The sequence below is a fragment of the Rhinopithecus roxellana genome, chromosome 2, assembly GCF_007565055.1.
Source record: "Rhinopithecus roxellana isolate Shanxi Qingling chromosome 2, ASM756505v1, whole genome shotgun sequence".
Lineage (NCBI taxonomy): Eukaryota > Metazoa > Chordata > Mammalia > Primates > Cercopithecidae > Rhinopithecus > Rhinopithecus roxellana.
In genome coordinates this window covers 103,081,069-103,103,212 of record NC_044550.1, presented here as the reverse complement: position 1 = coordinate 103,103,212, position 22,144 = coordinate 103,081,069, and the positions used below count along the sequence as shown (strand labels likewise).

General features: G+C 37.1%; 1 protein-coding gene across 2 annotated transcripts in view; it reads right to left on the bottom strand.

Moving 5' to 3' along the window:
• Nucleotides 1-22,144, bottom strand: part of GALNTL6 (polypeptide N-acetylgalactosaminyltransferase like 6) — a 1,271,092-nt gene that overhangs the window by 236,505 nt on the left and 1,012,443 nt on the right. For both annotated transcript variants that reach the window (XM_010363999.2, XM_010364000.1), the window contains one exon: nt 856-1,041. In XM_010363999.2, coding sequence (XP_010362301.1) covers nt 856-1,041 — 186 coding nt within the window. The remainder of the gene's footprint in view (nt 1-855; nt 1,042-22,144) is intronic.

Below are 22,144 nucleotides of genomic sequence, written 5' to 3'. Positions count from 1 at the left end.
CGAGAACTTTTTAGAAGGAGGGTTTTTTTTTTCAAACTGACTATTTCTTATCTACAACTGGACTTTATATTTTACTTCGTTTTAAAACAAAAGTAATGAAGCTTGAACTGAACCACACGTATGTTTTCTACCTTAAATTACTTTCAGTTCTTTTGTGTATCTAACAGTTCAAGTGTGTTATGACATAATCTTGTTTCCCTCAGTTTAGCCATATTGTGAGCATTTAAGACATAGCACCTGGACAGCTGCGCTGTGTTTGAAGGAATCTATGTAAATACAGGGAACTGTATATTTAGGGATATAGGATGGTGCCAGAAGTGGAAAGAATAACAGAAAAGAAATGGCATTATAAATCCTAGAAAATGTCAAGGTGCTTACACTTTAACTGTATTCTGGGGATGAATATTTTTCTTTCCTCTTTTCTTAACAATCCTGTACTACTTGTTCAGTGTGTGTGTATGTGTGTGTGTGTGTGTGTGTGTGTGTGTATTTTAATCTTGCTGTAGTTACAGGACTATAAAAGAGTTTTGGGATACATTTTTCTTTTAGTGTTCACCCAGTGACTTTGACAACACTAAAGGAGGATATCTAAGATAAATGAAACCTTTTTAAAACTGTAAGTTAGATTGAAGTTGGTATTATTTAAAATGCCAATTTTATGGCATTACGTAGAATACTGCCTGAAACAGTTACCTAGAAAACTGTTTGCAGCAGTGGTAAATATAAAATTCAAGGCTTCTACTGGAAAACTTGTAGAAGGGACCTCTAGCATTTGTTGATTGCAAACTAAATAGAAGCAAACCGCTCACTCCCCCTGAGGCATCCCAGGATGGTGCCGTAGAAACCTGTACTCACTGAGGAGTGGGGGCAGCCAGTTCACATTGACCTCGCAGTGGGAGTCCAGGAACGTTAGGACTTCTCCTCTGGCCATAGATGCCCCCAGGAGACGGGTCCTAATGAGTCCTTCTCTTTTCTTGGTGCGAACAATCCTCACTTTGGAAAATCGGGCCATGTATTCTTCCAATTTATCCTTCAGGTGTTCTAGGAAGGAAGTAGAAAATGCATAGAAAAAACGCCAAACATTAGTTGCAGCTGAATTATTCATGGTTGTTTGTGCATAGAGAGTATGTGACTGATGAATCCTGGGGTAACATTCTCCTCTCCTCGTCTAGATGGGAGATACTAATAAGGTTTTCGGATCCTACAGTTTTCCAAAATGCTTTTTAAACTGCAAATATTGCCCTTTTTTGAACACAAAAGTCACTGACATGCCAGAGGTCTGTTACGCAGTTACTGCTGGTTGACAGCCACAGCGTGTAATCCTAGCCCACACTCTAAAGACGGGCTTCTGCCCTCTGGTCCCTGCTGGGTAAAGTCAGATGAAAATCCTGGAAATGGGCTCTTTCCAACAAAAGAGTTCTTTATAGCAAGGCTTTGCCCAGTATTTTGTGTATTGAAAATAATGCATGTAAAACAACAGGAAAGAAAAATATCTGTCATATCAAGAAGAACCAGATTTTTTCCCCCACAAGTTAATAGCAAACTAGTAAGCAAGTTTAGCATCTTGCTTCTGATTTAAATTGGAAAGATGACTGACTACAGATGAAATACTATACAGTCGTTTGGAACTTACCTATTAAAGATTTGGAAATATTTCTTAGCGATTTAAATTTGGAAATGTTTCTTGCCTAATTAAAAACAAATAGTGGAAACAAAATCAAATCGGATAATTTATTCACAGAATAAAATATTTCCTACTGTCTGTGACAAAATGCATGAAGCTCTCAGTTCTTATTATGTCAGATAAGAGCATTTGCTGCCTTTCTGGGGTCATGTACTTATATACTTTATATCCTTTGCTTTCATTCTGCTGTATCTAAGACATTATGAGGGTTTTATTGGAATCTCTGACAGGTATATTCTAATATTCATTGAAGTAGAATCTTAGTATGCTGTATGCTCTGTATTTTTCACTTTTCAAATGTTCTTTGCATGTCTGTAATCAATATTACGAAGTCTCTTTGCATGATCTGTAGCAATAGGGATTCATGTAGGATTTGTGATTCCTTCCTGCTATCCAATGTAACAGATGTCAGAATTACTCTGTATTAGAGTTTCTCTGTGCATAGAGGTTCATTCTCATTTCTTATTAACTAGTATAGTTTTATAAAATCTTAATTTCCCTTTTTATTGACTGTTCTATGTTTCACAAATGGGTCAATGAAAACAATATTTGGCTTTCTAATTTTCACTGTAAAAGAATACAGATGGGGCCAGGCATGGTGGCTCATACCTGTAATCCCAGAACTTTGGGAGGCAGAGGTGGGAGGATTACCTGATGTCAGGAGTTCAAGACCAGCCTGACCAACATGGAAAACCCAGTCTTTACTAAAAATTCAAAAATTAGCCCGGCATGGTGGTGGGCACCTGTAATCCCAAATATTTGGGAGACTGAGGCAGGAGAATTGCCTGAACCCGGGAGGCAGAGGTTTCAGTAAGCTGAGATTGTACCGCTGCTCTCCAGCCTGGGCAACAGAGTGAGACTGTGTCTCAAAAAAACAAAAACAAAAACAAACAAATACAGATGGAATTTTCCATGAGAGTGTTTTGGCTCAAAATGTGTTCCCCTCTATTTTGTTCTTCATGTAAGTAACAGGGATATGAAGATCAGACTATGAAAAACAAACTCTTTTTCCAGGGTTGGAATTGGAGTAGGCCTGGGAGGGAGGTCTACAATGGTGATACATATGAGTAGGTCATGCAAACTCTTGAAGCCTGAATAGCCTCACCTATAAGACGTAAAGGATTTAGGGGATTGTTTTTTCCTTCTAGAATGTGGTGGACAGTCAAGCTTTGAATTAGGCTTCAGTGAGACTGGTCAGTGTTCATTCAACAAACATTTGTGTATTAAGTCAATAATCGAAGACTAGTAAGTCACTTGTGTGTATGAATAAAAACAGCATTTCTATCTGAAGAAATGCCTTTGAATGCTGAGCACGAATGACAAAAAGTTTAGAATTTTCTTTTTCCTGGTGAGATTTTGATAATTCATCATCTTGTATCTCTTGCAAATTAAAGGAAGAAGTTTTGGCAAGCCACAGACTAAAAAATATGAGTATTTAAACAGTATTGTGGTCTCTCAACTAAGAGGACAAGTTCTACTGTGTGCCTCTTTGCTCCTGCCCCTCTGCTTAGTGCTCTCTAACACAATGGTTTCCCTTCTCCACTGTGTGCAAGCTGCAAAGAAAGACTCTATGGGCTATACAACACACTGCCTGTGTGTAAAACTGCAGCTTTACTCTCTTGTCAAGGGACTAAAGAAGACGCAAGTGATACCACTGCACAATCAAAGGCGATGACTAAGTGATGAGTGATCAATACAAGGACACCATTATGTGTCAGCATCTTGAAAGGGCCATGTGCTGTCAGGATTTCCCACAGTAATAAATATTTAAGAAAACTTTATAATCTCATTACTGTAATTTATTTAGGTATTGAAATCTTTCTGTATCATCAATTTACAAACAAGTTGCATTCTATATATTTAATTGTAAATCGGTTGTTTGGACCACAGAAGATATTGTCTCATGGAAATAGTGTCTCAACAGTCACTGGGGACTAAACAGAGATAATCAATATTTGTTAGGCCTACTAAAATATATTTTTCCCCTTCATTATTCATTTGTCAAACGTTACACTATGAGGAGTACCTCAGCAGTTCAAGATGCATTTACACTTTTCCTCCCTGACACCCAAGGACTAAAGGGACCTCTCTTGAGAGAGAGGAGGAGAAATGAGTAATTTCCTATAGCTCCATTACAGGGAGTTGTTCTAGAATATTCTAACTCCCCAGGTCTTCCAAAGTGAGAGTCAAAGGGTTAAGTCACCTGAGAGTGGTTGTCCCAACTTTGGATTTAGACTTTCGTATTCTTCGGTTTATAGGAAATTCTCTAGAACTCAGTGAGGGTTGTCTCTACATGTTTTCTATTTTTCTGTACACATTTTCTGATACTGCATATTTTTCCTATATCAAAGCCCATTTTAATTTACTAAAAAGATTGTATAGTGTGAATTCACTAAGCATAAGGGGTTTGACCCTTCAATAGTGTCCATTAGATGTTTAGATCAGTTCTTCTAGTTTGAACTTTATGGTGATAATTAGCTTGCTCTGCCTCAGATAATGATCTGGTTGACTGCACTTTGAGAGGTCCTTTCTCTCTTAGTAGTTCATTGTAACATCTAATTACCCATAACTCACAATGAAGGCAGGTATCATCAGTCTAATTAGCAAATTAAACTCTCATACAAGGGATTTACGGAAGATGGTGGAGATGGCTTTAAATTAAAAACATTTTACCTTTCTTTGGTATGAATAGGGTTTAGATTCTTTTTTTTTTTTTTTTTTTTTTTTTTTTTTAGTTATTTTAAAACTTTTATTATGGAGAATTTTGAACATACATAAAATTAGATACTATTACTCTTATTTTAAAAAATATCCTTCATGCACCCCCAACAGCCATTAACCCATGGTTAGCTGCGCCCCATCTATGTGCTAATTCACTCCCCCCATTTCTCTGATTTTGAAGCAAATGTCAGACAAAAGACCATATTTTAGTCAAGGGTTCTCTGGAGAGGGTTTAGATTCATTACTAAAATGTTATTAACATGATTTTAAACATAATATGCTATTATTTTAATTCAAGTATTGCATTTTTGAAGGTCACTTTTGAACTTCCTTAATTTTAAATAATACCAAGGAAATTTACGGGTTTTATTTATAAGCCAGGCGAATCTGCCTAATGACTTTGAGACATTTGCAAAACTGTTTGTAATTTTTTTGATCCATGGTCCAGACAACCAGTGAATAAATTATTGTTAAAATCCACTGAACGCCAGTAAATCCCGATGACATGGAAAAATGAATACAACTTCAAAAATAGCAGTTTTTGCCAGGGCTTATTGTGTCACTGTGAGGCAATAATGAGATAAAAAGTTGTATTCCAATGAAATTTTGACATCATGCTACTGCTGAATACCAAATTTAGCAGTTTCGTAGAATGTATTTTCCTCTTTTTTTCCAGAGATTTCACTTACGTGCCATACATTTATATAGAGATTAACCACTCATTAGTGAATTTAGTGTTTAGGGAAGCAACTAAATACCAAAAATATTAACCTTCAGCAATTTGCATAGTCAAAAGAGTCAAAGACATGAGTCCTAGTCCTGTTGCTGACTGGCTGTGTGACTTTGGATAAGTCATTTCACACCATATGACCTCATTTTCCTCAGCTATAAGATGAAGGATGTGTGATTGGCTCATCACAATTATTCCTTCCAGTTTCTAATTGTATAATTTCCCTTGTGATATTTTACTTACTGAGTAAATCCAGTCCTCTCAAATCCTTAGTTTTTCCTTTTAAAAGCATCCCAGTGGTTGGTATTTTGGTATTTTCTTTTGACTATGTCTCACTTTGGAAAGAGACAAATCAAAATAAAGTGAACTTGTATCACAGGATTAGTCAAAAACCAAACTCCAGAGCATTTTCTTTGGTCACTATGGGATCCATCTGATCTTGTACAGTTCACTGTCTATGAGACTGCCACTAATGTCAGAATAATGACTTTGAAGCACTGTTAGTTCATCAAAGATTTAAATCTGTACAATAAGTTATGCTTATTATGTCAGAAAAATGCAGTCACAGTTTAGAAAGCTTTGAGGGATTGTTCCCAAGGGGGCTGACAAGTTAGTGACCATCAGTATTAGAGAGCCTGGCCAGGACATTGCTAAGTGGAAGACTCACTAAAGGTCATGCCAACAGCTGCCCCAGGCTCAGCAGTTGGTATGGAGGCCCAGCCACTTGTTGCTTAGTTCTTTCTGTTTCCTTTGAATTTCCTAATTTACATCTGAAGGGGAGAGCAAGAGGGGCCAGGAAACACTATTGATCTGGAGATACGGATTTCTGTGTTTAAGTACACACCTATGGTGATGACATTTCTTTGATGTTTATACTTTGGTGTCAGCTGATTGCCATAAGATCATGTAGAATATGTGCTAGTTATTATGGGTGATACTTAGCTATGAGTTCTGAAATGTAATGGATTATAAACACACAGAAACAAACATATCTAAAATTAGCTGGTTAATCCTTACACAACAAGAATATACTATTAAGTGCAACTCTTATTCTGGGTATTTTGAGGTTTTTACCAGAGTGATAGGAATACTTTACAACTAGAGAATATAAGATATTCTTCAATTTTTTAATCTACTTGGCATATGTCATGTATATATTTTGACTGCAAGTGGAAATGCAAAGGATAACTGTCTACTTAGCAGACCTATAAAGACATTTTCTATATTCTTTACACAGAAGAAACATACATATTTTAAGTCTCTAGTTAAATTCCAGAAAATTGTCAGTCTCTTCGTGTCCTAGTAGAACACACTAAATCAGTCCCTTTTGATAGCATTTGACTATAGGCATTTCACAATTATCTCTGGAGCACAAAAAAGTCCATCTAAGAAAGGAACAGAATTATTGAAACCATGTTTAATTGCTTCTAGTATGATCTCAGCTGGTTCTATTACTGGATGTCTTATTTCTATTCTTCTAATATGCAAAGCATCATAAGTTATTTGGGAAATAGCTGGGAAAAACTTAAATAAATAGATAAAATACTTTTTTGCTTATATAAAAAGAAGAAAAGATAGAATTAGAATGTCACGCTTTTGCAACTCCTAATGAATTAATGGATCAACCCATTACAGGCTGCTGACATCACACAAGGAGTGACAATCACTTATTATGTGTTTCTTAATAGGAAGACACATCACCACCTACGAAGTATTCTTGTCAAATGCATTGAGTCTGAATTTAATCATTTCTTTAGATAAGTGGTCCCCAACCTTTTTGTCACCAGGGGCCAGTTACATGGAAGACATTTTTCCATGGGGGCTGGGGAGGGATGGTTTCAGGATGAGACTATTTTACCTCAGATCACCAGGCATTAGATTCTCATAAGGAATACGCAACCTAGATCCCTCACATGTGCAGTTCACAATAGAGTTCGGCTCCTACAAGAACCTAATGCCACTGTTGATCTGACAGGAGGCAGAGCTTAGGTGGTAATGCTTACTCACCTGCTGCTCACCTCTTGCTGTGGCCAGGTTCCTAACAGGCCACACATGGGTACTGGTCTGCTGCCTGGGGCTTGGGGACCCCAGCTTTAGGTCTAACTGTTCTCAGAACAGTCCTAGGATCGGGCTGTTTATTCTTGTTGCCCAATAATGAGATGCCGATGAACTGGGAAAGAGAAGAGTTTATTCCTGTAATTGGGTACAATCTGTACCAGGCCTAGAAAATATCGCCAGACCAACTCAAAATTACAAAGTTTTTCAGAGCTTATATACTATCTGAGCTATATGTCTACATGTCAGTGTGCATTCGTCTAGAAACATAAGTGATGAATTTCTTCTAATCTATAACTAAGGTCTGAATTTTGAAGACCTTCCTCTGGAGCTTTAGTAAATTTACTGAATCTAATGGTTCCAGGTGCTGGGGGTGATTACCCTTTTTTCCTTTTTTTTTTTTTTTTTTTTTTTTTTTTTTTTTTTTTTTTTTTGAGATGGAGTCTCACTCTGTTGTGTAGCGGTGTGATCTCAGCTCACTGTAGCCTCCACCTCCCAGGTTCAAGTGATTCTCCTGCCTCAGCCTCCTGAGTAGCTGGGCCTACAACCATGCACTACCATGCCTGGCTAATTTTATTTTATTTTATTTTTAGTAGAGATGGGGTTTCACCATGTTGGCCAGGCTGGTCTCAAACTCCTGATCTCATGTGATACACTCACCTCAGTCTCCCAAAGTGCTGGGATTACAGGTGTGAGCCACTGCACCCGGCCCCCTTATCTTGTCTCCTGTTAAACCATGGAAGTTTGGGGAATTCCTTTAGACTCGCAATACAATTTGTGAAGGTCTGGGGAGTTTCTTCAGACCCCCAATAAAAACTTGTTTAATCCTAAACAGGAATGGTTAAGAATTCTTTTAATATCTTGTGCTTCAAGGCCCAAGAAAAGCCTAGGCAAAACTCTTGGTGGGCTTTTGTTACATTCCAGCCTTTGTATAAAAGCACTGGCTCTTTCAGCTTTAATATTTAACTTAACCACTTAGCTAGTGCTGAAACTGTTGTTATGGAGGCCTGCCTGTTGACCTGTTAGTGATACTTGGCCTACCACATAACTACAGATTTATGGGATATAAAGGGATTGGTGAATATATTAAATGACACAGCAGAAATACAACTGGCAAAATCCAAGTGATGGGAAATTCCTCAGGACCAAGGGCTTGATTTTTTTTCAATAAATAAATTATAAGGAAACAAAGAAGTGGAAAGGGAATCCTAAATATTAAGAGACACTTAAGAAACATGGCAACCAATTCAGTGGGGAAATATATTTGCTGTTTATTAAGTGGAAGTGGATCATCATGAAGGTCACCATCCTTATCATCATATTGAGTAGGCTGAGGAGAAGGAAAAAGAAGAGTTGCTCTTGCTGTCTCATGGGTGGTAGAGACAGAAGAAAATCCATGCATAATGGGACCTGCATTGCTCAAACCCCTGTTGTTCAAGGGGCAACTGTATATACTTTCAGGATAACTTTGAATGTATAATAGTTCTGGAGAGAATATTAGAAACAAAAGAAAGAAAACACCAAGTCTTAATCTAGAACACAGCGCCTCTTTATTCACCATGGCATGGCCCCTTACGGAGCAGTGAACAGCCCCAGACCTGTGTGCCTTGTGGAAAGCTTTCTCCCAGGTTTAGGATTGTGCATGGGTGTGTTCTTCTTTCTATGAAAGGCTCATATGTCAAAGGTTATGGGGCAATACCTTATACATAAGGCCCCCAAAATGAAAAAAAGATTATTAGTGCCACCATGCATAAAGAAGTTAAGACCTTTTTCAGAAAAAAGACAATGTGTAAGAGGTAGGGGGAGAGAGAGAGAGCTATAGTTGAAAGACTTGTTTTGTCATCTTGCGTATTCATAGAGCATGCACTCTTAGAAAGCATTTGGGAAGAGGCAAATAATAGATTATTTTGCACAAAATATTTTGGCAGTTTGGTAATAGGCTAAACACCACCTATACAAAAAATGTAGCACATCGGCAATGAAGCTTTTATTTCAGCTAATTAATTACAAATTTGATTTGCACATTCATTACTTCATTATTTCAATTTTGAAAAGGTAATAATGCATACTCAATTAGAAAGGAAATATTTGAATTTTATTTTTCCCTTTCCACAGTATTTTCTTAAGAACTATTTAAGAACTGGTTTTGTCTGATGTTTCAGTTATATATTTTTTCTTAAGCATTTTATATTTTTCAAAAATAGTTGTAATTAAAGGTCTTTGAAGATTAAATGAAAATGAAGTAATCTGAGTAGAATTTATAGCTTATAATTGTTCTGTTTACATGAATCTAGAATAAGAACTTTGTATTTTCTCCAAATCAGGGAATGTAGAATTAACTATAATTCCAAATTATTTTATCTATATCTTTTTTTTTTTCTGATGACGTAATTTTTCCTCAAAAAAAAGAAAGATGTAGACGGAAAATGGTTAAAACTCAGAGGTCTGTCTATGAAATACTGTTGCTGTTTTGAACTTACCATAATCAATCCATTTTCATAACAACGGAAATGTCTCTGATTTTTAATCATTCCAAACTTTTATTACATTTAAACATTCTATGCATTGCAAAAGAATAGGCTATATAGATTACAAACTTTATTTGTGCAAAGTACCTGATAATTCAGTTCAAATGCCCAAATGTAAATACCTTACCATCAGCATTACACAAAGTCGGTGGTTTACACAAAGATACTATTAAGGCTTTACTCAATAAATGTTACAAAGTAGTTTAATTCTAGGAAAATATACCACATAATGTAGTTTTTTAAAGAAAAAAAACTCTATACAGATAACATTTGAATCATCAGTGTTGACATAGGAGAACAAATCTCTAACTTCTTTTAAATCACTTCTTCATTTCACCCGTTCAGGCTTTCTTTGTTTTGTTGTTTAAAAATTGGCCGGGCGAGGTGGCTCAAGCCTGTAATCCCAGCACTTTGGGAGGCCGAGACGGGTGGATCACAAGGTCAGGAGATCGAGACCATCCTGGCGAACACAGTGAAACCCCGTCTCTACTAAAAATACAAAAAAAAAAAAACTAGCCGGGCGAGGTGGCGGGCGCCTGTAGTCCCAGCTACTTGGGAGGCTGAGGCAGGAGAATGGCGGGAACCTGGGAGGCGGAGCTTGCAGTGAGCTGAGATCCGGCCACTGCACTCCAGCCTGGGTGACAGAGCAAGACTCCACCTCAAAAAAAAAAAAAAAAAAAAAAAAAAAAAAAAAAAAAAAAAAAAAAAAAAATTGTAGTAAAATACATGTCATATAAAATTTGCTTTTATAGTATCTTTGGCAAAATTCTTAAATATTTTTAGGGTCAAGTAGTATAATACTGAACCATCGACTTTTAAATACACGTAATATAACATTTGCTTTCTTAATGATTTTTAAGTGTTCAGTAGTGTTAAGCATATTCACATTGTTGTGCCATTATCCTCCATAATATTTTCATCTTGCAAACCATTACAACAACTCCCTATACCCCTCTGCCCCCATCTTCAGGCAAACATCATTATACCTTCTGCTTTTATAAGTTTGCCTACTCCAGATAACTCATATCTGTGGTATCATACAGTTTGTCTTTATGTGACTGGCTTACTTGTCTCAGTGCAATGTCCTCAAGGTTCATCCATGTTGTAGTATGTGTCAGAATTATCTTTCTTTTAAGGCGGAATGAATATTCCATTGTATTTATATACCACATGTTGTTTATCCATTCATCAGTTGTTGGGCATTTTGGTTGCTTTCACCTTTTGGCTATTGTGGATAATGCTGCTACGAACATGGGTGTACAAATACCTCTTTCGGTTGTTGTTGTTTTGGCATATACGCAGAAGTGGAATAGCTGGATCAAATAGTAATTCTATTGTTAATTTTTTGAGGAACTACCATACTATTTTTCATAGTGATTGCACCATTTTACATTCCCAGCAACAGTACACAAGGGTGTCTACTCAGTTTTAACGTCCTTTTGACTCTTTTTGTAAAGTGTGTATCTAGATAAATTTTGGTTGAATGTGGAGGAAATCTCCAGCAAAAATTTTGAGAACTATCTACTACAAAAATTTCCCCAAAACAACTCTTCCCAATCAACTAAATACCCAATATTCTATACAGAAAGAAAAGTCTGAGTACCGACAATGACAAATGCTTTCAATATAGAACATAGTAGCTATCAGAATAAGCAAATAGCATGCATAGACATCAAAGTGTCGGGACCAAAATTATTAACAAGAAAAACCTCCTGAACTTGTAATTTTTCCCCCCAATGCAGTATACATTAATCAAGAATAGTTTGTTTGAAAAATTCCTAGCTTCCAGTATAAATCCATGTGATTATAGAGTACTTAACATCAGACTTGCATATGTCTGTGCCACTTCTTCTCTGCATGCCTCTTCTCTTCTCATTTTAGCTGTGTGGTCTGCTCTTTGCATCTAGTAACTATTGAGATCTCTGCCCACTCTTAGCCTTCCTTTCATGATCAGTCATATCAGATATGACATTCAGCTTAATTTTCTTAGCTAATCCCCCATATTTACCAATGTATCTATTAAATATCTTATCTTCTTCCCATTCTTCTAAGAAAACTCACTTCTTATCTTTCAGTAGTCCCTTTAATCTTTAAGACTGTCAGAAATGAACATTTTACAAGATTGTTCGTCTTGAGATATGAGGAAACTACTTTAAAAATTAGTTTAACAAAGAAAAATGATCAAAATAACCAGTATATTTATGCTTTTCCTCTTTAAAGCCTTTTACAGGCAAAATCCCATTTATAAATTTCACAAATCTCCAACTACTTCACCATGTTCTTATTGTATTTTGTCAAATATCAGGTTATATAGCTTTTAAACTGTTTTACTGTTAACTGCTGGTTAATTTTACCTGTAGATGCATATTTATAGCTTGGATAAGTAACCTTTTGGGAGACGATTTGGCTTAATGCTTTAGTATTAGTCTGTTCTTTCCTTGCTATAAAGAAGTACTGGAGGCCGGGCGCGGTGGCTCAAACCTGTAATCCCAGCACTTTGGGAGGCCGAGACAGGCGGATCACGAGGTCAGGAGATCGAGACCCTCCTGGCTAACATGGTGAAACCCCGTCTCTACTAAAAAATACAAAAAACTAGCCGGGCGAGGTGGCGGGCGCCTGTAGTCCCAGCTACTCGGGAGGCTGAGGCAGGAGAATGGCTTAAACCCGGGAGGCGGAGCTTGCAGTGAGCTGAGATCCGGCCACTGCACTCCAGCCTGGGCGACAGAGCGAGACTCCATCTCAAAAAAAAAAAAAAAAAAAAAAAAAAAAAAAAAAAAAAAGTACCGGAGACTGGGTAATTTATAAAGAAAAGAGGTTTAATTGGCTCACAGTTCCATAGGCTATACAAGAGGCATGGCTAGGGAAGCCTCAGGAAACTTACAATCACAGCAGAAGGTGAAGCAGGTGCGCACACATCGCGTGACCAGAGTAGAGCAAGAGAGAGAGAGTGAGGTGGAAGGTGCTACATACTTTTAAACAACCAGATCTTGTGAGATCTCACTATCATGAGAACAGCACCAAGGCATGGTGCTAAACCATTCATGAAAAATCCACCTCTAAGATTCTATCACCTCTCACCAGGCCCCACCTCCAACACTGGGGATTACAATTTGACATGAGATTTTGGTGGGGACCCAGAGCCAAACCATATCCATGATCATCTCTAAAAACTGGGACTAAGAGTAATTTTATCCCATAAAAATAATCATTTTCTGTTACTTGTTTTTCTAAGACAAAACCAGAATGAGGAATGAGAACTATGGACCTAAACAATTATAAGTTAATATGAGCCACATCAAGGAGGCTATTAGTAAGAGGAAGTCACAGGCCCCCAGTAAAACCCAATGCTGCATGTGTAAATCAGCAAGCTGCATAGAACCCACCTCTGAACTTAAGGGACTTACAAATTCATTTGGAGCTTTGGAGCTATTTTTAGAAAATTCCAAAATAATTTAAAAAATCAAAACCAGGATTTCTGAGAAAGGGAAAAATTTATCTTTAGCTAGTAAAGAAAAGTATATAATTCAGGAGAGACAAGAAAACAAACAAAAATGGCCATGTGTGGTGGCTCACGTCTGTAATCTCAGCACTTTGGGAGGTCGAGGCCAGAGGATCACCTGAGGTCAGGAGTTGGAGATTTACCTGGCCAACTTGGCAAAACCCTGTCTCTACTAAAAATACAAAAATTAGCAGGGCCTGGTGGTGTGTGCCTGTAGTTCCAGCTACTCAGGAGGCTGAGACATGAGAATCTGAACCCGGCAGGCGGAGGTTGCAGTGAGCTGAGATCGTGTCACTCAGCCTGGGCGACAGGGCGAGACCCTGTCTCAAAAAAAAACCAAAAAAACAAAAAAACAAAACAAAACAAAACAAAACAAAAACCAAAAAATAGTCTGGGCGTGGTGGCTCATGCCTGTAACCCTAGCACTTTGGGAGGATGAGGTGGACGGATGGCCTGAGCTCAGGAGTTACACACCAGCCTGAGTGACACGGTGAAACCCCGTCTCTACTAAAACACAAAAAATTAGCCTGCCATAGCAGCATTCACCTAGTCCCAGCTGCTGGGCAGACTGAGGCAGGATAATTGCTTGAACCAGGGAGGCGGAGGTTGCAGTGAGCCAACCTGCGGGACAGAGCGAGACTCTGCTTCCAAAAAACAAACAAACAAACAAAACAAAACAACAAAACCAAAATCAAAAACTCTTAGGTGCCATAAAGCAGCACAGATATCATATGGGAACAATAAAATCTCTTCTCTGCCCTTCCTGAAAGTACTTTCACTTCTGCATTGCTTTCCAGTTTAAAAGTATCTGACTCATGCATGCTAATGGCTATATTATTTTTCTTCAGTTTTTTTCGGAAGAATTTACCCAAATAATGGGAGAGGACACTACATGGGTTGAGTGATAGGGTCTCCAATCTCAAAATAATGTGTGTTAGTGATTTAATAATGTCACCAATAACTGCAAACAAGAACAGCTGTAAAGACCTGTGGGATTTGGCCTGACTTCACAATGAATAAAGACAAATTGGAAAAGAATTCCTTTAAACAGTTACCATGAGAAAAATGCTATGACAAAATTTCAATTTAGATGAGACCAGAACTAAATTAAATATCTGGGAATTGGTCCTATTCCCAAGGCTACGGAAACTCCCAGTTCTTAACAATATTCTTGTACTGCAATACAGAAGGAAGTATGCAGGAAATGGGCTGTCTGCCCTTGTTGATAAAATTGACCTGCTAAAGGTGTGTTCTCTCAAGGCATTGCCCCATTTCTTGACAATGCTATTAAATAATGAAAAGGAAAAGAACCATGTAGGAATTGTCTTGGTTTAAAATTTATGAAAGAAAGTATTAAGAGGATCAAAAATGTGTCTTAGATTCTTAGATGAAAAGAACCAACAGCATAAGCAGCAAAATATGACAAAATAATATATGAACATAATAATAAATGTGTCTATATTTGTTGAGTACTTATGATATTGTCAGACATGATTCTTGGATATATTTATGTATTAACTTATTTAATCCTCATTTTATAGATGATGAAAATTATTCGTACTTACACATGAGGAAAATTAAGCTCAAAGTTTAAGAAATTTGCCTAAGACCACACAGCAAAACAGTGCCTGGAATCTTGTAAGTACTCAATAAATGCCAGTGACTATATGTCAGGAGAAAACAAACAAAACAAAACAAAACCAACAAACTGGAACCCCCACGTATTCATCAGGAATTTTCTAAGTAGAAAGAGACTTAATACAGGGAATTGGGTGCTTATAAAATATTATATAATTATTATAGAAGATGTGGAAAATATAGGAAATTGGAAAGAAGGGGAAAAAATCACTGAGTTTTACCACTCAAAGTCAATCACTGCTCACTGTTTATATTTTCCGGTTTGTGTAGGTTTATATTCAAAGTATACTTGTTCTTCTAAACCTAACATTGAAATTTTCCATGGTATTATATATTTTATATAAAATAATATGTATTATTTTAAATATGTCTAAGTTTTCCTTATTGTTTAAGATTTAGATTGTTTACATGCACACATCATTGATATTATAAATTATACACAATTTATATTTTTGTGAATAATGTTTTCTGAATCTGTAATTTTCTTTAGGAGATACTCCTGGAGGTAAAAGTAGTGCATCATAGGGTATGAGCCTATGTAGATTTATCTATAGTCAATAATAATTTAATTGCACATTAAAAAATAACTAAGAGAGTGTAATTGGATTGTTTGTAACACAAAGGATAAATGCTTGAGGGGATGGATACTCCATTTTCTATGTGATTATTACACATTGCATGCCTGTATCAAAAAACATCTTGTGTACCCTGTAAATATATACACCTACTATGTAACCACAAAAATTAAAAATAAATTACTTTTCACTAGAAGAGACTGAAAACTTTGTCTTCGTTTGCTATGGAAGTCAGAAAACTTGCAGTAGCCAAGGGGATGTTAAAGGCCATAAAATGTGGCTCTTTTTTGAAAGAGAGCTGAGGTCACCAGTCGCACCACCAAATTGCCAAACCATAAGCCCATAAGCACCTCTCTTCATATGCTCTCCCTTTTTTCTTGTTAAAATGAATTAGTTATCCCTGCACCCACACAAGGCAACCGTCTCTATTTGTGTACAGGATCTCATCCTTTCTTGTTTGCTCAAGAACATGGCTCCTATAGGTGTCCCATCTCTTCCCTGCATCCTCATTTTTGGTATTTCTACTGAGTCATTCCATCTTCAAATAAAAGTGTTGCAATCTCTCTCTCCTAGAAAGTAAACCTTCTTTGATCTCCACCTTTCTCCAGCTTCTGTCTCATTTACCTACTCCATTTTGCAGAGGGATTTTTGTGAAGGAGTTTTCTAAACTTGCAGTCTCCACTTCAGCTTCTCTCATTGTCTCTTGAACTCATTTCTCTTTTTCATTCATTCTAGATGTTCTTGGTGATTGGTCCAAATAGCATTCCTCTGGATGATCAGTTGCCTTTGGAAATGGGAGGAATTTGTTTCAGATTATTCCAAGAAGTAGCTCTCTGTAGACTCAGAGAGGGACGTGATAAGAACACAGAATGCAGAGGTAGAGTAGGGAAGGACAAAAGGAGTTATTACCAAGGAAATGATTTTGAAGTTCATTGAAAGAGAAAAGAAAATGAGTTCTGAGACATACAGGTCTAATTGTGAGCACAGTGTACTTTTGTGATCACCTGCGGGGTTGATTCTAAGATTCATACTTTGTCCATGTATCTAGGAAGGCTGGGGTCATGAGGCAAGATAAAGATCCTGGAAAAAGTCTGAAGTGGTGAAAGCCCTTGCTTGAGTAATTGAAAGCTAAACTGGAAAAAGCATTATAAAATATAATTTGGCCCTCTTCTCCAGGGAATGGAGAAAATGATCTAATAGGTCTTTTTCATCTCTGCTTTTTGTGACCTCTGGCTGTTAACAGCACTCTTCCCCGTTATGTCAAAATGAATTGCCTATTTACTACTGAACTCTAGATAACGATTTCTCTCCCTAGGTAAGACAACAAACTAGTATTGCCTACATGCACTTCATTTCAACTTAATCAATGTCTAAGGAGTCATTTTTCAATGGGTAATATTATTTCCAGGACATTTTGCTTATTTGCTGAGTAATGGTTCCCTTTCACTGTCAAGCCAGAGAGCTCCCCCACATTTTAGAAGGAATTCCCAAAAGAGTGTAAAATGTATTTGCAAAATGGAAAGCAAAATGAAGTAAGATGGCCTTTAAATTGCCAATAACCTCCACAGCAGGGTTGTTTATTAGTACTAGAATCTGCTTAGGCTGTTTTTTTTCCATGACAATAAACACTGAAAAGCAATGATGCAGGATGACTGCATTTCTATTCTACAGTATTGCATAAATTTCCTTTTCTTGGGCAGGCAGAAGGAATAGAAGTCATTATTTAAATTTTTTTACCAAGCAATAAATAAATGGTGTTCTTCGGAGAATACATACACACACATGCATACACACACACACACACACACACGTATATATATATATATACACACACATGCATACATACATGTATATATCACTTCTGTCACTAAGAATAAGTGAAAGTTGGCTAATTTGTGATTTACAAAACATAGATCATTGTTGCCTGTGCAAGCTTGATTAAATGAGGCAATAAATCATATGTCTAAAACATGCCAAGCATCTGCCAAGGCAAAAGTTTGCTCAGAAAGTGACGAGTACAGAATTGTGGAGCAGTACGAGTTTTATAGTCTGTCACTGGCATGACAAGTAATGATAAAGGGCAGCATTATGTCTCCTCTACTGATAGTCCAGCAGCAAATTTTCCATTGTAATTCTTTTGTTTGGCCCTCTTTATCTTCATTTAAATGGACTGCATCTCCTTGAGCTGCAGCAAAGATATCTATTTTCCCTGCTAATGTGTTTCCCATGGTCCCGGGATGCTTTTCATACTTGATAAAGTTCGCCTATGGAAAGGACTTCAATGAGTTGGCATGCTGGAATGGAGACAGACATGATGTTGATTTTTTCCACTCTCTTTGGACAGACAAGCCCTTGCTAGTGTTTTACCAAGGCTATTCTCCCAGGAAGGATTTGTTATAACTTTATAACAAATAACAAAACTTGTTTTGTTTACCAAAAACAAACATTGCTAGTGTTTTACCAAGGCTATTCTCCCAGGAAGGATTTGTTATAACTTTATAAAGATCATTCAGCCTGTAAATTCTGACTGATTCTTAAAACTTGTGCTAGACCAAATCCCTATTATTGAGTCTGAGACTACTTTTTGTACCATCATGATTAAGATAAGAATAAACAAATTCACATTAAAAGTGATTAAAACATTAGTTAATAAAACTGAAACCAAGCAAAGTCAATACTAGAAATGCAATGCTTCTCTTTGAATATCCCGTGAACAAAAAAAAAAATGTAATACAAATGTGGTACAAAGAAGTACTATTGGAAATACAGGGTGCAGTCCTCAGAGTCTTGTAGGTTGCAGTTTAAGCAGGGATATAGTAAGTTTTCACATAGGGTGATAATGTCTCCAAATAGGGCTCCTTTATTTTAGGGGATTGAGACAAATGACATACAAATTCTGAGATGGAAGATCTTGGAACTTTAATTAGAGACATACAAAATTCTGAAAGGGAAGATCCTGGAACTTGAATTAGAGGAATAATATTTATACAGATAAAGAGGGAGGAGGAGAAGGTGTAGTCCAGGGAATGAGGAATAAAAAGGCATGGAACAATCAATTCTGAGATGGTTCTTTATTATGGAAACACAATTAAAAACTAAACAACTGACCAAACACTCAGCCAAGCAATAAAAACAACAATCCCTGCTTGGGTAGCCTCTTCCAAAAAAAAAAAAAAAGCTAAACTATGCAGTCGTGTGAATCATGAACCCAGAGGAAACCAAAAATGCTAAAACAAGCTCTGATCTCTCATCTCGTCTTTCTTCCTTTAGTGACTATAATATTTAAATGCTTTCATTTTCCTTTTTGGAAGATAAGCAATATATTCACAGGTAAAATATTTAACATGAAAGGATATATTGAAAAATCTCACTCCATACTTCTAGGACTTCATATTTCCTCATGTTTTTACTAGTTTCTAATCTATATTTATCTAATCAATACTTTTGGCATATAGAATTATATGTATGTATATATGAATAAACATAAATGTAGTATACACATATGTGTGTATATATATAGATATATGCATATATATGTGTGTATATGTAACTAATTTTACTGTAGCTTTTAAACGTTAAGGGGATTTCTTTGGAAAATCTAGCAATACATTATATTATTGGCCATAAACATACTCTTCATTTATTTGTGTTCATTTTGTATTAAGAAATGTTTTCTGTTTTCACTTCATGGTTCTAGTGAATTCTCAGGAAATGTGACTTAAAACTATCACTAGAAGCATCGTGAAATGTCTCAAATGGTTCTGATATTATCAAGTTATCCTGGGCGAGTTGCCCACATGGAAAAGCCAAACCAGTCCATGACACCTGGAACTTATGCCGTCTAGGCAGTGGGATCCTTAGACTAACAATTGCGTGGACAGGAGCTTGTTATGGTTTCTAACAAAAATGAACTCTCAGTAGAATGCCAAGACTCGGCATCAGCAGAGCAGAATCCAACATGCCTTTTTACTTTTTTTGTTGGGCTGTTTTCTCTGACAATGAGTTTCAAATAATTTTTAGTTTCTCAATTAGAAATTAACTTTTTTTTCTTTTCCTAGACAAGGAACACAATCTTAGTTAAACTGGTTAAAGCAAAAAGGGGCATTTCATAGAACCCAAAAGTAGGAAGCAGAGCTGATTTGCTCTAAAATTTATCCTCATTTTTTAGATTAGGAAATTAGGGACAATAGAGGGTAAGCCACAGACCCTTTCTTCTCCACTTCTTACTCTTCCCACCTTCCCGTTCAGAGGACATAACTCACAACCTCTCTTAAAGTATTTTCTAAGGAAACCACTCAGATTCTTCCACATTCCATTATCTTTTTCAACCAGGAAAGGAGGATCCTTTGCTACTTTCAGGTGATTATATTGAAGTTATAAACCAAACTAATCCAAACCAAATCACTCATGCACCCAGCTGTGTATCCCCATCTACCTCCACCACTGTTGTTTATCAATGTACTGGTTGTTCTATCTTTTGAATGGAGGATATTGGGGACTGAGTTATTTCAAAATTTACTTAGGTAACTCATCTTAAAACTTTGTTTCCTTAACTTCAGTAACAGTTACTTTCATACACTGCAGTCACCTATTCTCAGACCCACATCTTGTGTCTTGCGCTCACCCTAAACTGTCCATTATACAGAAACAATAGTGCTAGTGTCTGAATCTCAGACCACAGTTTTCTATTATTGACTTCCTTCTGTTCCTTTACCTTATGATGTCATTACATTGTTTTCTGCATTTTCTTCCAATCCAGCATTTTCTCTGGGTGTCTGTTCCATCTCTATCCAGCATGAATTTCGTGGTTCCGTATCTGGACCAGTATTGAGGATCTCGTTGACCCCTCATTCTCTCTGCACACTTCATCTCTGGATCATAGCTACTGTGTGCTTTACTATTCCTAAGACCAGGTGGAAGAACTGATGCTTTTTTTTTCTTCTTTTTTTTGAGATAGAGTCTTATTCTGTTTCCTAGGCTGGAGTGCAGTGGTGTGATCCTGGCTCACTGCAACCTCTGCCTCCCAGGTCCCTGTTCAAGCAATTCTCCTTCCTCAGTCTCCTGAGTAGCTGGGATTATAGGCGCACACCACCATGCCCAGCTAATTTTTTTTTGTATTTGTATTTGTATTTTTATTTTTTTTTGTATATTACATTATTTTCAAAGAACAACTTGTGGCAAAATATGTGTAATACAAAAATTGCAAATTTTACATCATAACAATTTTAAGGGTTACAACTGAGTGGCATTAAATGCATTCCCATTGTAGTATAACCATCACCACTATTGATTTCGTAACTTTTTCATCTCCCCAAACAGAAAGTGTAACTATTGAGCTCCCCATTATCCTTGTCGTCTGGCACCTAGTAACGTCTATTATACTTTCCCTGTATATAAATTTGTTTATAATGGATACCTCATATAAATGGAATCATACAATATTTGCCTTTTTGTGTCTGGCTTATTTCACTTAGCATAATGTTTTCAAGGTTCATCTATGCTATAGTATGTATCAGTATTGCTTTTTTTTTTTTGACTGAGTTTCACTCTTGTTGCCCAGGCTGGAGTGCAATGGCGTGATCTTGGCTCACTGCAACCTCCTTCTCCTGGGTTTAAGCGATTCTCCTGCTTCAACTTCCCGAGTAGCTGGGATTACAGGCGCCTGCTACCGTGCCTGGCTGATTTGTTTACTTTTAGTGGAGACGGGGTTTCACCATGTTGGCCAGGCTGGTCTTGAATTCCTGACCTCAGGTGATCCGCCCACCTCGGCCTCCCAAAGTGCTGGGATTACAGGCGTGAGCCACCGCACCTGGCTTATTCCATTCCTTTTTAAAGCCAAGTAATATTTCATTGTGCCACATTTTGTTGATCCATTAATCTATCAATGGGTACTTAGGTTGCTTCCACCTTTTGGTTATTGCGAATAACCACTGTTATAACTATGGGTATAAAAACACCTGTCTGAGTCCCTGCTATCAATACTTTTGGGTAAATATCCAGAAATGAAATTGGTAGATCATGTGGTAATTATACATGTGACTTGAGAAACTGCCAAGCTGTTTTCCACAGCAGCTACACTATTTTACTCCCTCACTAGCAAGGCACAAGGGTTCCAATTCTTTATGTTCTCCCCAACACATATTATTTTCCCTTTTTTTTTTGAATAGCCATAATAGTAGGTGTGAAGTGGTATTTCATGTGGTTTTGATTTGCATTAGAATGATGTTTAGCATCTTTTCATGTGTTTATAGGACATTTGATATCCTTTTTGCAGTAGTATCTGTTCAAGTCTTTTGTCCATTTTTTAAAAATTATTGTTTTTTTTTTATTATTATACTTTAAGTTCTAGGGTACATGTGTATAACGTGCAGGTTTGTTACATATGTATACTTGTGCCATGTTGGTGTGCTGCACCCATCAACTTGTCAGCACCCATCAATTCGTCATTTATATCAGGTATAACTCCCAATGCAATCCCTCCCCCCTCCCCCTACCCCATGATAGGCCCCAGTGTGTGATGTTCCCTTTCCTGAGTCCAAGTGATCTCATTGTTCAGTTCCCACCTATGAGTGAGAACCTGCGGTGTTTGGTTTTCTGTTCTTGTGATAGTTTGCTAAGAATGATGGTTTCCAGCTGCATCCATGTCCCTACAAAGGACGAAAACTCATCCTTTTTTATGGCTGCGTAGTATTTCATGGTGTATATGCGCCACCT